Raw genomic sequence first — 14,631 nt, 5'->3', positions numbered from 1 at the left:
TATCATAGACTGGTCTGGAATGTGTTTCTATATAAAAGGCAATGAAGTGTTCCAGCTTCCCTAAGAAGCAGCCCAGAGGAAATGAAAGCAGAGCAGGAAGGATTAAGGTTAGATTTAAGGCAGCACTTTCTCTCAGGGATGATAATAGGGTCCTTTATTCAGTGACCAAGGAAGGCTGTGGACTTCTCCCCCTCCCTTCCACTTCTGAGGCTTCTGGGAATCCATCTTCCAGTCCCACACAGCCTGCATGGTGGACAGAAATGAATGAGATAGATGACTTTAAAAAGTCCCCACCATTCAGGTAGGAGATCCTTTTCCTGGATGGGTCTCCTGGGCTCTTTGCTGAGGGTAAGGACAGCAGTCATTCTGGTTCTGGGGCCCTGGGGGGAGAGACAGCAGTCATGGCATCTCTTGCAAACACGCTTCCTGCCAAATTGATTCAAATTGGCTTGGATATGAACATATGATTAAAGGAGCAGCGCGATTCATTTATCAGGAGAGATTAAAGAGCGGCATCTGCGCAGCCTAGCTGGGGGACAATTAAGGAGCAAATCGCTAAGTGTCTGTGCCACCAGGCACGGGGGCGGGGAGTGGGGAAAGGACAACTGGGATAATCTGCCAAGGGGACACAAGGACATGAGGAGGCAGTTCGGGGGTCAATGCCTGCTGTTGTAGTTCTCTAGGCACTGTGGGTCAGGGGTGGGGGGGGAGGTGTTGTCCCACAGGACTTCCCTTCCTGCCTTTCATCTTATTCAGGAGTCAAAGCAATCCTGAGGGTCTGAGCATTGGAAAGGAGCTAGCAGATCGGCTTGGAGCCTGGCACAGGGAGAGAGTTACTTTGATTTGCAGGAGTCATATACATCTGAGAGACTGGAGCTATCATAGTGAATACAGGTTTTGGTGGCCCTTTAGACCCACAGACTCCTCTAGAGAGTTGGTGCTCAAGTGCTGCAGGGCTTCAGAACCTAGAGCCCAGCACCTTGGCAAAAGGGCTTTGCTGAAGCCTAGAAAAACATTATAGTCCTGAGAGGTCAGGATGATGACGACCTCTAACTTTGCCAGATAACCTGTGGTATGCTGTATCATCACTTATTAGACCTTTGCTTAAGCTTTCTTCTGAATAGCTCTGTCCCAGCTTTGTCTACCTGTAGACGTGTTATCTTTCCTTCTGGAGTATCAGTGAGTGCAAGGCACCTGCCTGAACTGGCAGAGCTCACTGCTTTGGGATCAGATCTGATCCTTCCCAGTATCTCACCCACACTCCATCAAAGAGACTGACTCCCTTAAGAAGATCCTCTCTTCCTATCTCCAAAGTGGCTTCTTTTCTGTTATATCTTATGTCTTAATCTCCCCCAGCCCCAGTCTACAAGCCCCTAGATGTGAAGTATGATTTATTGCTCTCTACTCTCTCCAATTTATACTAGCAGGTGCAGTGCATGTGTTGTGTGCAAAAACATCTCCACTACTTTTTTTTTTTTTGGTCGGTTGCGGGGCTTGAACTCTGGGCCTGGGTGCTGTCCCTCAGCTCTGAGATCTGAGGATCATGGTTCAAAGCCAGCCCGGGCAGGAAAGACTGTGAGACTCCTATCTCCAATAAACCACTAGAAAACCAGAAATGGCACTGTAGCTGAAGTGGTAGAGCGCTCACCTTGAGCTGAAGAACTGAGGGACAGTGCCCAAGCCCAGAGTTCAAGCCCCATGCCCGACAAAAAAAAAAAAAAGTTACCTTTCACTTGGCACTGGAGGCTCATGCCTGTGACCCTAGCTGCTCAGGAGGCTGAGCTATGAGGATTGTGGTTCCAAGCTAGCCTAGGTGGGAAAGTCTGTGAGACTCTAATCTCCAATTAATCACCAGAAAAGCAGAAGCAGAGCTGTAGCTCAAAGCACTAGCCTTGAACAAAAAACTGCAGGGACAGCGCCCAGGCTCTGAGTTCAAGCCCCATGACCAACAACAACAACAAACAAAAATTACCTTTGGAGCCAGGCATCAGTGGCTTATGCCTGCAATCCTAGCTACTCAGGAGGCTGAGATCTCAGGATCCCGGTTTGAAGCTAGCCTAGGCAGAAAAGTCCCTGTGAGACTCTTATCTCCAATTAACCACTCAAAAACCTGAAGTGGCACTGTGGCTCAAGTGGTAGAGTGTTAGCCTCGAGCACAAAGAGGTGCAGGGACAGTGCCCAGGCCCTGAGTTCAATCCCCACAACTGATAAAAAAAAAAAAAAAAAAAAAACCCAAAACAAAACAAACTCAGAAACGGACCTGTGGCTCTTAAGTAGTAGAGCATTAGTCTTGAGCGAAAGAGCTCAGGGAGAGTACCCAGGTCCTGAGTTCAAGCCCTACAACTGGGTGGGGAGCGGGGAGTGCTTAAGCAGTTCTATGGACAGCAACATCAGCAACATTATCCCATGGAGGCCAGGAGATGAGGCTTGGATAGCTCTGCCAACCTGAATTACAGTCTATAAGTCTTCAACATAAAGTAAAGACTCTTCTGTCTTTGACCAATTCCCTCTGCCTGCCTTGAATGGCCTGCCAAGGCTGTCTCTCACCCAAGCAGAGACCAAGGTAACTCATGTCCCTGACAGAATCCTGCTTCTGTCCCCACCTGGTGACCACTCCTGGACTTTGCCTAGGCCTGAAGAAAGAGGCAGAAAAGCTGGTGGGGCCAAGAGGAAAAGGGCCTTTATTTCCATATGTCAGGTCATCAAGGGAAAGCGCAGCCCAATGAATACAAACCAATTGCAGGAGAGAAGGGGGACGGCAGAAGGGAGCAGCACCAGGCACTGCCCTTGGGCCCCCAAGTCTAGTGGAGTTGGTAGGATCACTTTTGTGGGGTAGGTTTGCTGGGACCTCCAGACTGCTGGGTGCCATGTCTGAAGTTAAGTCTATGGGGACAGGGAGATGAGAAATGTGACAACAGGCTCAGGACACAGGGTGAGAACTCATGTCTGATACACACCGGCCATTGACCAGCACCTCCATCTTCCCTTGTTCCCCCCACAAGTCCTCAGCCCCAGTCCACCCTCTCAAGTGGAGCTGATGGCTGGCGATGTGGACAGAGTGGAGGGAGGAAGTGCTTGGTAAGCCCCTTGGCATAGGTGGAATGGGTTTACTCTTAAATAAGTCATTGCACTTAACACACTGATGAGAAGAGGCTAGGCGGGGCTTGGGAGTTTCCATGGCAGAGAGGCACCCATCCGTAGAGGCTGGCAAGGCCTAGCCAGAAGCACCTGGCAGCCCTCCCCCACGCTGCATAGAGAAAGGACTGTGCCAGGAGGAATGGGGTAGGAGATTCCTGAGGTGGTCAGTGGGGGCCCCAGCTGCCACTGCAGCCCCCCTCCCACTCTCAGGGGTGCAGCTGTGATGGAGAGGTTGGGTATTTAAATTAAAAAGTAAAAAGACAGCAGGCACTGAGAAGAGAAAGCCCTCACCCCAAACTGGAGGGGAGGAGTTGCATCCCCCTCCCTTGCTCCTCCTCCCCATGGACCCAGCAACCTAATTGGCCCAAGCAGGCGATCTGTCCACTGGCCCTGAGCAGGAGGCTGAGATGGAGGTCAACTTGCTGGCTCCATGCAGTGTCAGGCCACCAGCCACTGCCCACGGCGGCCCAGGGTAGATGCCAAAGGGCTTGGCATTTGTGAGGCGGGGAGGAGCTGAAAGTCCTCTGTTCAGAAACTCCTCTTTCCTCATCTCTTCCCCATGGAGATGTTGGACCCCTACAGCCTGGAAAAATCCCCCTGATGGAAGAGCGCTGGGGTGTTTTCCATGCAGCCCAGCAGTCGGGTGGGGAGCTGGTGCCCTGCCATTTCCTGGGAGAGGCTGTGGGGTAGGAGGTCTCCAAGCCACTCCCCCGGGCTATGCATTGGTCTCTGTCAGCTTGGCTTCTGTGTCGCTGTCACTCAGATAATTGTGGGAATATCGGGGTCTGGAGGTGCTGTCCAGAGGGTCGTTCTCATCATCTGACCGATCAGGGGCAAGAGACTTCCAATGGCTGGTGGGGCTGCAGGGAGAGAGGAGCAAGGCCAAGATTAAATGACTTTTCTATTGTGGGGCCCCGAAGCCCTGTTAGGGCACTCTAAAAACCAAAGATTGCTAAACAAACACATTCCCTTGGCTCCCCTGGGAGATACTCAATGTAGTTAGAGAAAGGAGCACAGTTTGGACTTGGAAGGCTTTTTAAAACTCTTATGATTGGGATCCTGGAGAGCTGAGATGCTCAGGCTTGAGTGAAAGAATCAGCTGCAGATTCCCGGGTTCTTCTCCTTAGGGAAGCTTTGACTTGACAGCTCTTCAGTAGAGTCCAGTGATGCCTTTGTGTGTGTGTGTGTGTGTGTGTGTGTGTGTGTGTGTGTGCGCGCGCGCGCGTGTGTGCACGTGTGCATACTGGACTAGGGCTTGAACTCAGGGACTGGATGCTCCTTAGACTTTTTGGTTAAGGCTTGTGCTCTGCTACTTCCAATTCTGGTTTTTGGTTAAATGGAACAGAAGAGTTTCACAGTCTTTTCTGCCCAAAGCACAGAAGAGGAAACAGGGTACTGTGAGAAAGAATCACATTCTTAGCCTCTCCAGAGGTGTCAGTGAAAGATCCAGAAGAAAGGATTTGGCCACTGGATACTCCTGAGTATGGAACATGGCCAAGGCCCCCTAAATATGCTGCCTCATTCTTCACAGCAACCCTATGATATGTTATGAGAAAGGTGGTTCAAAGAGATGAAGCACCTTGTCCAAAGGCACACAGCCAGGACATAAACCTGAACCTGAACCTCAAAGCCTTGGGACTTTCACTCAGCTGATAGTGTGGATGCCTGAGAAGAAAACAAGACCAGACCTGAAATCGCCTGCTGACTGGATGAGTGGCCACAGGTGTGTAAAGACAGGATCTCTCTTTCTTTCTCTCTCTCTCTCAGCTCCCCCCCTCTGTCTCTCTCTGCCTCTCTGTCTCTGCCCCCTCCCCCCCTCTGGGTTGGGGGGGAGGAAGAGCCTTGGAGAATACATGTTCAATTATGCAAAATGGCTCAGGAATGGGCAGTCTGGTTAATAGTTATCTTATTTCTCATGAATGAATTACCATTTTTAAAGGAATCACAATGGCACAAAACACACTTAATACAAACTAGACTGAACATAAATGAGTCTTACTTTGATGTGCCAGAGGCACTTAAGGACTCAGAGGTGTCTCCCGGACAAAATTATAAAGCTCATTGATGATTGTGCAATATAGGAAAAAAATGGGGGTTATTTTAGCCTGGGGGTTGTTTGAATTCTAAATTAGTGGGAGCCAGGTTTTGTTTTCCTTTTCTTAACAGCATTTCTGAGCACTCAGTGCTAAAGATTTGCTGCTCAGCAAAGGGAAGACGGGGATATTTTGTAGCAAAGGGGCAGGGTACATGTCAGGACTGGAATCCAGATGCAAATGAGGCATTGCTGGAGAGTCTAGCCTTGTGTGACCTATTAGATTCTGGCCCAGAGCTCATTTACATCCTTCACCTCTTCTCAGAGTAGGGTTCCAACTCCTACCATCACATTCCTGAGCCCACATTTCAGACACCTGGGTAAACAGCCATGTTTGGATATGTTCCACCAAGACACTGGGCAGAGGCGGAGGCAGAGGTGGTGAGGACGTGGTAAGTGCCATGTCTCACTCTTCCCTGGGCTGTGGATCACAAGACCCCTTTGGCTTCTACCTTGGGTTCTCTTTGGCCGGTCTCCTCAGTGGCATCTACGGCCACAGCCATCAGCAGGCCAACAGCAGGCAGCTTTCCTCTTCCCCAGAGCAAGAGGCAATTGGAACATTTTAACCAAATTGTTTAAAAAGCTTTCCTCCCCACAAGCCAGTGTCTCCTGCTCAGCGCTGTCACAAACAATTTGGTCCATAAGCTAATTCCCGCTGGGAGAGCCCAGGGTGGTAGCTCCCCTCCTCTCAGCTTTGCTATGGATGCTGATTCCCTGGACCTCGTACCAGATGGGGGAACTGGGCTTCAGCTCTGTCCCCACCCACTGCTTCTGGTCATCAGGTGAGGATGTGGATATACTCTCAGCAGTGTATCCACCCTAAAGCCAGTTAATGCGGAGAGCTAGCGAGGTCCTCCCTCCCCTGCTCTTCTCTCCACTCAGTGCTGGTTGGCTAGCTTCTGGCTGGGGGCCCCTCTACCAACAGTGGATCTAGTCCTCCTCAGAGCCAAAAGAGGGTAGGGTTTCAGGATCATTTCTCTGGTAGACAGGAGGAACTCAGCTGGTAGGCAGTGGAGGAAACAGCTTGTCCCTTTGTTCCTGCTGGCTGTAGAGTCAAAGGTTATGAGGGGCTGAAAATATTGGGTTTTTGAAGCCTGTTGACAGCTGACAGTCAGCATGAGATGCACCAAGGAGGCTAAGATCTCTGAGTGGGGAGGCAAGGGGTGCAGCAAGCAGGGCTGCGTGGTTTTGAGACCTCCCCCTCTACCATCAACTGACTCCCTGCCCTAGGGTGCAGGGCACTTAGCAAGGCTGCCATAGGCAGGCTGAAATGCTCGACCAAATATTTTGACTCCTGTCTTACTATGTGGCAGAGAAGAGCTTCCGAATACAATTGAAGTGCTTCCTGCTCTCCTCAGAGCACCCTGTAACCATCTGCCACATGGAGTGACAGAACCCCAGGGGTGGCTTTAGAGCAGTTCAAGTCTAAGTTATGAGTTGGCCATGACCTGAATATGGTTCCAGTTCTATCTCTCGTATCACACTTCACCAATCCCACACCATCCCATGCCATCCCAATCACTTATTTCCAAAGTAACATTCACCTCTATTTCCTCCATGCCTTAAAGGGACCTTGGATGGATCCCTTTTGATACAACCATCCAAAGTCAGTGTATTTGTCCAGTACTTGCATGCGACAGGTGTGTTAGTTCATGCATCTGGGAAACAATCCTTGTACCCCCAGGGGGCTGAACTCTGGGGTTATGTCTCCTGGGAGGGTATCATGCTTCATACAACCTGCAACCCAGTGATCCAAAATGTCACCACCCACCAGGGAAGTGACAACAATGGGATTCCAATGAGTCAGGCTCTGCCTCTCCCGCGCAGTGGGGGTGTGGGCACAATGGACCAAACTGCTATAGCTCCTTCCCCATAGAGAGAAGAGCTGGGGGAGGCAGGAGAGCCAGGAGGGGGCTGTCACTCAGCAGCTGCTAATTTCTGTTCATTAGAACTTCACAAGCCAGCAGAGCTGAGGTGACGAGGCTCAATGTGTGGGCTGTGTGCTCGGGTGGGAGGAATGGGGAGGGCACATCAGGCATCTTGAGTCTGCCTTAGGGTGTGGTGTCCATGGGCTGCTGCCTGGAACCCTGGTTCTCCTGGGCTTGAGATCCATGCTAGGGAGGGAGGTGGCTTTGGGAGCAGGGCAGAACAGAACAAAAGACCTCACAGTTGCTTTCAGCCACAGATGCACCAACCCACAGCCAGGGCCCTTTTCTGGGCTCAGCTTATTGGAGCCATAGACAGAAGCTCTCAAATGGGTGTTTCCTAGCACTCCCATGTCACCCGGGTGCTCTGCATTCAGACATGTGGAGAAGCCATTAAGGTCCAGAGTAACAGTTAAATGGATCCCACTGAGATTCTGGCAAGGTCACTTGCCAGCTGTGTGATCTTGGCTATGCAACCTCTGAACCTCTGTTTCCTTTTCTAGGAAACAGGGCTGATAGAACCTATGTTAAGGAGGTATTCTGAGGATTAAGAGCGGAAAGCACGGCATAGTAAGGTGGCCTCTGGCCCAGGGTGAGGACTTGGTAAGTGGGAGCTATAATACATCAGCAGGGAGCTCAGCTGAGTGGGCTCAGGGCTCCATTGGACTCTGTTCTCCAAGGTAGCCAGGTGGCTTTTCTAAGGCTAGGCTGGCCCAAGAGGAATATAGGCAGGGCCTAAGGTGGTGGCCCATGGGACAAGGAGCATGTTAATTCACACCGAGTGCGACACACCATGCTGCACTCCACGCCAGGTGCCACCTACTGCGCTAGTCACTCTCCGGACGGTACAGGTACCGCATCATCAGGCTGTCCACCTCTTTCTTGCGCTTCTTTTCTTCCTTCCTGGACCGCTGGTTTGCCTGCCCAGCCTCCTCACTTTCTGCCGGTGGGCCCTTCTTCACGCTTGAGCGGCTATGGCCTGAGACAGTGGAGGCACTGGATGAAGATGAGGACTCAGACTCTGTCTCAGTTTTCTTCCTTCTCGATTTGGACTTCTTCTTGCTCTTCCGAGAGCGTCCCTTCTTCCGCCGCTTGTGCTCTGAGGAGCCTTCAGAGCTGGAGCTAGAGCTGGAGCTGGAGCTGGGGCTGCTTCTTCTGCTCCTGCGCTTGCTCCGGCTCTTGCGGCCACTGCGTGACCCAGAGACATCAACAGCAGAGGCTGAGCGCCGCATGCTGGTGCCTCGTTCTGGGAGGTCTAGCTGGGCACTCTGGGCACTTTGGATGCTCTTCTTGTCATCCTCCTCTGAGTCAGGGTCCAGGCTGCTCCGCTGGAATGGCACAGGTTTGTAGCTCAAGACCTCGTTGATGGCAGCCTCCAAGTCTGGGTCCAGGTAAGAGTGGCGGCTGACAGGGCGGACACTGGAACTGAGAGACTCCTCAGTGGCTGAGGCTGAGGCCAGGCCATGTGGCTGGGGTGGCACAGACAGGCTGCGGGCCAGCGATGGGTGGCTGACCTGTGAGTGGCTTTCACTCAAGGCCACACTGGCTCCATCATCCCACTCATCCAGGCAGCTCTGGCCCAGGGACAGGCGGGAGTCAGGGCTCTCTCGGCCCAGACCTGAGGCCCGGCTCCAGGAAGGGCTGAAAGTCCTTGACAGGCTGTCGAGCCTGGAGGTGCTACGGCGAGAGCTGGGTGAGCCTGACAGAGAGAAGCTCAGAGAGGAGCGGGCTCCATCCTCTCCAGAGCCATGGCGAGTGGCTGAGGAGGCCCGGCTGACAGGTGCAGAGACAGTTGAGGCCCTGTCAAAATCTGAGCCCCAGCGTTTCTCCAGACCCCGGCCTGCACGGCTGCTAGCCCCTGAGAAGATGGAGCTATAGTCATCCGGCAATTCAGACTTTCTACTCTGACCCTGGCCAGGCTCCTCTTTGGGGCCTGGGTGGGCCTTCCTGGGGGGTCTCTCAGGAGAGGCAGCATGTTTGCTCAGGGCGGTGAAGAGTGAGTCCTGGTCTCCTGTGCCCCCGATGGAATCCTTCAGGGTGAGCCGCTTGCGGTAGCTGAGTGAGCTGAGCACAGAGGCTGGCCTCTCCTCCAGCCCCTTGCCCTCTTTAGGGAGGCTGTTGAGGGCCGTCCTAAGGGGGGATGTGAGACCCGGGAGAAGGGAACCCAGAGTAGGTTGGGGAGAGGGAGAGAGAGAGAGAGAGAGAGAGGAGAGAGAGGGGGGGAGGGAGAAAGGGAGAGGGAGAGGGAGAAGAACCAGCATTAAACCTTAAGAATAAAGACACAGGGGGAGGGAAGCAGAGGAGGAGAAAACGGCAGCAGCTCTGGCAAAGTGGTGGCGAGAGCATCGGAGGAAATGAAGCAAAATAATTTGCGTCAGTGAAAATAGCTTCATGGAGAATGTCATGTAAATTAGACTATTGTTCTATTTCATCACTTTTCCCCCTCTAAAACGTTTAGTTCAATTTATTTCATTGTCAACTACCTGGAGCCTCCTGCCACGCCGTGGTGAACGGCAGTGGGGCGGGGAAAGCAGCATTATCTGCAATAACAAAATGTTTGGCTGAAAAAAATTAAACTAATTAGAAGGGGCTGCTGGGTGCTGCTGGTGGTGAGGGGCTGGATTTGGGGAAAGGGCCTGAAGGAGTTGGAGGAGGGGAAGGGGGATATTACTTTCTCTACCCAGGCCACCTGCTATCTATAGATAGGTGAAGAAGGAAGATCAGGCTGGGGAATGGGCTGTATGTGTGTGTGTGTGTGTGTGTGTGTGTGTGTGTGTGTGTGTGTGTGTGTGTGTGTTTGTGTGTGTATTTGTGTGTGTGTAAACTAGTAGGGAAGTACCCACAGGAGGGGAGGCAGCAAAGACCATTTCTCCTCCCTGATACTCTGTGGGCCAGGAAGGGATGGGAAACAAGAGGTCTGGCTTCTAGCATCAGCTGACAATATGATCAGAAGACTATGACTGGTTAAAAAATAGGAGAGCAAGTCCCTCCAGCAGGTGGCTATTAGCAGGGAGCTTGGGGGTTGGGCAGTGAAAGGCTTAGAAGAAAGAGAGAATGAGCAGAGGAAAGAAGGTGGCTGTGGCTATGATAGGATTCAATGGAACTGGTACCTTTTCACTGTTACTCCTATTAGGGCAGCAGAGATCCAGAGCTGGTAAGGGTTGCCCTGTGGAGGGCTGTGGGATGCAGAGTCCCTTTTGCCCCTCCCAGTCTGGATTCCAAGGGCTCAATCAAGCAGTTCCATTACCCTAGGCTGAATAGGTAAATAGGGATGAAGATAAACCTATACCACAGCTCAAAGCCTAATGGGAAATCTTACCTGAGAAACATAGGCACGATGCAGAGTCTGTGCTCATTAAACAGGCCAGGAGACATGTGGGCCCCTCACACAGTCACCAGAAGAGCAACACACATGGCATGAGACCAGCCCTCTTGGGGCCAAGGAACTGCCCATCCACTCCTAGTAGCCTGATGGCTTTTCCCCCAGTTCAAGGCCATGTGCTCACCTGGAACTCTTCAAGCTGCCATCATCAGAAGCTGCTTTGGAAGGTCCCTTGTTTTTTGACAACCAAGACTTGACCCCGTCGACACGGTCCTCCAGCTCTGAGTCTACATCTGAGTCTCCCTCACTGTAGGATGAGGAGCAGAAAGGTAGACCCAGGAGGAAAAGTAGAAGGGGGTGGGGGTGGAGTAGGCTCTGGGAAGGGATGGGGTGCCAGTGAGTGGCATGCGCATTGTTGAGGCAGAGAGGAGAATAGAGGTTAGAGCACACCATTCACAAAGAGCTTGTCCCCACCCAGCAAGCTTCACTGTGATAGCCACCAGACCTTAATGATCACAGAAGCATCCTACCTACTTCAGGTATAAGTGGTAGGCAGCTGTGTAGCTAAACATTCCTACCAGAATGACAGGAAGGCCAACCACTGATCCAGCCAAATGGCCCTTGGTTAAGAAGAAGTGTCCTGAGCTCTTCAGCTGCCCCTTGAGTCCTATGCTGCTGTTTCCAGATGATGCTACCATTTCCTATGCCTTTATTGTAAGAACAGGACTGCCAGCTACAGGGCAGAAGAGAGGGACTTTGCATGATTTCATGTTAACTTGAACCTCAATATTTCCTTAGCTATTACTTGGGCATTAGGTTAAAGAGGCACTGGCCATATCTTAGGTCCATCCTGTGACTTTCCTGGCCTAAAAGAAACAGAGAAAGGAAAAGAAGTGGGGAGGGCATTAGCATTTCCTAAGGGCCTCACCATGGCCTCAGGGTCCAGAGTGCCCTGAAAAGCCTAACTGGGTTTAGAAAGTCCTAGACCAGTGCTCTAACTTTCTAAATCTTCTCTTTTCTCCCTCAAATAGCTTCTAGTCCTAGCTCCTTACTGCTGCTTCTAGCCAGGCTAACCCCAGGAAGTGCAAGAAAGCCCAAAAGAATCCAATTCTAAGGCTGGAATCAGGGTGACCCTTTCACAAAGCATCTGGGGCATGGAGACAGCTTCTGAGCGAGAATGCTTTGCAAATTCTGCAAAATGTCTGCTCACCAAGCCCCCCCTCCCTGCTACAGATAGACTTGGATTTCTCCTTGATATAAATTTCCTTTCATCTGTGTCAACAGGAGCGGCCCCATTTCTGAATTATATTCTTGAATAAATAGCCACACAGGAGCATACACATACATACTTGCACGTACGTGCATGTACACACACACAAACACAAATACACACACCATCACCACCACCACCACCACCACCACAGCCACAATGGGAAGAAACCACTAGACTCAGTTCTGGGGATTGTGAGCAAGCCTGACAATGAGAAGGGAATTAAAGAGGCATATTTTATGAGCCTCTGTCAAAAACAGAATTATAAGGAAGGCGAGGTCAGCTGATGCCCCAGGTAAACAGGAGTTTAGCAGACAGTCCAGAAACCGCTAATGTGAGCCCTGTACCCGTCCAAACCTGGCAGATTTACTGTGGTGCATGGGCCCCATGGAATGCCAATACCACCTGATTTATACACCCGTGTGAAAAACCTCCCTCTGTAGCTTCAGAGCCTGTAATTTATCACCGCCGTTCATAACCATATTGATTGCCTTTAGAAAGGAGGTGCTGTATGCATCGCAAAATCTATGTCTACATGTTAAAAGCGTTTCTGTATAAATCTCCCTTAATACTGCACTGTTTACTGCTTTCATTAAGGTTATGGCAATAACAACTGTATCTCTAAGTAAATCGAAACATTATTTTTCTGCCCGCCTTAGCACACTCGCTCGATAACTTGGAGCTGAGGCTCAGAGCTGCTGGGGAAGGAGCCACACCACCTTTCTGCCATCAGCAGAACCCACTTAGAACTGCACATTCCCATGTGCCTGCATCAAGTGTGGTGTGTGTGTGTGTGTGTGTGTGTGTGTGTGCACGCACACATGCCTCTGTGTGTGTTTGACTATGGTTTGGAATATGATTTCAAATGCGCAATTTTATCAGCCCTCGAAGCTCTTACTGCCCAAGGATGGCAGGGCTGAAACACTCAGGGGACAGACAAATGTGGGCGCAGAATACAAATTTTTCTCCTTACATTTAGAACACTGAATGGGCTGAGAAACTGTCCTGCCTGCCTTCATCTTCCCTTTGGTTGCAAGCATCCAGACAATGTTCGGGTTCTTTTCCTTAAATAATCAAGCCTGTAAACAAACTCCAGGGGCAGACAGGCTCAGGGGGCAGTTGAAATTTTAAATGGTCGGAATTAAACCTCGTGTCAAATACAATTTATGTCCGGGCTCATGTGCTATTAGTTAACTGGGAGCCGAATCACGGGGGAACAAACAAACGGAGACAGAATGGCGGGGGATATTAATTGTGTGTGACAACCGGGCTCCAGCGGCCCTCTATCACTGTTACACACTATTACATTTATCATTAGCTCTCACGGAGTCCTTTGCACTGTTGCCAGCCCATCCTGGCCAGGGGAGGACGCCTGCCAGGCAAAAGAATAGGGAGGAAACCAAGTGCCATACTAAAAAACAAACAAACAACAACCTCCAAACACAACCCTGTCGAACTTGACAGAGGATCAGCCAGATTTGCCTGAAGGTCTACATATCTGCATCCAATGTCCAGCTCCCACCCAGAAAGAGGAAAAAGAAGAGAGACATCTGACAGGCAGTACCATCACAGACGCCATCCCCAGATACCCATGAGGAACAAAATAAACACAACTGGTCTTGTTTCCTTCCCTGCCATGGTAGAGTAGCCCATGGTTAGCTGCCTGAATGCTTTCTCCAAACAAACAGCTGTTAGGTGCCTCTCACCTTCTACCCTTGTCTGCCAAAGGAAGGTAGCAGAGCTTAAACACAAAATATACCTGTTCCTTTTAGGCAGCTCTGGTTCCAAAGGAGTCCAAGGATATATGGACAAATCCAGACCTTCCCCAGAGCCCCATCCTTCCCACCAAGGGTGTGAGAGCCAGCCCAGCCTTGTAGCACACTTCATTACCCTTCCTCTGCCTCTGCCAGGGCCCAGCCCATTCTGCTTCCCCGAGGACAGTCAGCAGTGTTAGCATTAGAGATCAGCAGAAGAGGAGAACTAGGAGGCTGTGTCCACATGCGACATGCAACAGGGGACTCTGGGGTAGAGGGAGCCTCTTGTTAGGGGTGGTTAGACACCCGCCAGGAGAGGTAGGGAGCGCATGCGCTCCAGTCCTCACAGTTTATTCTTTCTTTTCTGATACTTTGTCACCATGTCCTGCAAACTAGAAAACAAAGAAAATAGTGGGCAAAGGGGTCTAGAGGAAGTAGATGGGAAAACCAATGGGCGGATTGATGTCCCTTCTTTCTGCAGATGGCTCTGGCTGGCTCTAACCAGGCAGTTTGGGGGGGTGGGGGATTGGGAAGGTAAGTGACAGTGTCTTCAGAACTGGATTGGGCAATCGCTGACACTTGTGCCCCTCCTCAAAGGAACAGGCTTTCTGGGATGCCCTAGGCCTGGCCTGGCCTTGAGGAAGGAAGGGGGCAGGTCTGAGTCTGGCTCAGGGCATTATCAAGGGCCTCTCTGTGGCCTCACCTCACCTCTGCACTGCTCTTCTTGCTTGGTGACTTTCTCCTTAGCTTAGAACTACAAATATATACCCTCCCCTCCCCCCAGCCACCTTTTTCTCATCTAAACCATTCCCTGGGTGGGTTTTATGAGAGAAATCTTTGGCACAGTAACAAGGCACCACAGCCTTTAAATCTCTGCTCTCCCCAGAGTGGGGTAGGCGCCATCGGAAATGCAGCTAAATGGGGGAATAACTCATCTTGAGCAGGCAGAGCTAGAGAGCCAGGTCCTCGAGAGGCTTGAGAAAGGGAGCACGGGAAGGAGGGGAGGGTGCTGGGCCCCCAGCAACTGGGCCACTTTCAATCCAGGGTCCAGGCCACAGTCACATAGTGAGGGACAGGGAGGTTGGTGGTTCAGTGATATGGAGGCAGAGGTGTGTCTCCTGGGGCCTGGT

The 14,631-nt window shown here is 51.2% G+C and overlaps 1 protein-coding gene across 10 annotated transcripts in view; it reads right to left on the bottom strand.

Moving 5' to 3' along the window:
- Positions 1 to 2,661: 2,661 nt before the first annotated feature.
- The window catches only part of Myo18a (myosin XVIIIA), a 105,396-nt gene continuing 93,426 nt past the window's right edge, over positions 2,662 to 14,631 (bottom strand). For 6 of the 10 annotated variants that reach the window (XM_042694196.1, XM_042694214.1, XM_042694222.1 and 3 more), the window contains 3 exons: positions 13,849 to 13,893; positions 10,662 to 10,784; positions 2,662 to 3,998 (listed from right to left, as the gene is read on the bottom strand). In XM_042694196.1, the coding sequence (XP_042550130.1) occupies positions 3,854 to 3,998; positions 10,662 to 10,784; positions 13,849 to 13,893 (313 nt within the window). In that variant the 3' untranslated portion in view covers positions 2,662 to 3,853. The remainder of the gene's footprint in view (positions 3,999 to 10,661; positions 10,785 to 13,848; positions 13,894 to 14,631) is intronic. The other 4 variants (XM_042694231.1, XM_042694239.1, XM_042694261.1 and 1 more) reach the window with 1 other exon arrangement.

The sequence above is a fragment of the Dipodomys spectabilis genome, unplaced genomic scaffold (genome assembly GCF_019054845.1).
Source record: "Dipodomys spectabilis isolate Male_0828 unplaced genomic scaffold, ASM1905484v1 ptg000004l, whole genome shotgun sequence".
NCBI lineage: Eukaryota > Metazoa > Chordata > Mammalia > Rodentia > Heteromyidae > Dipodomys > Dipodomys spectabilis.
Note: the sequence above shows the minus strand (reverse complement) of the source record. Positions and strands in the feature narration are given on the sequence as shown.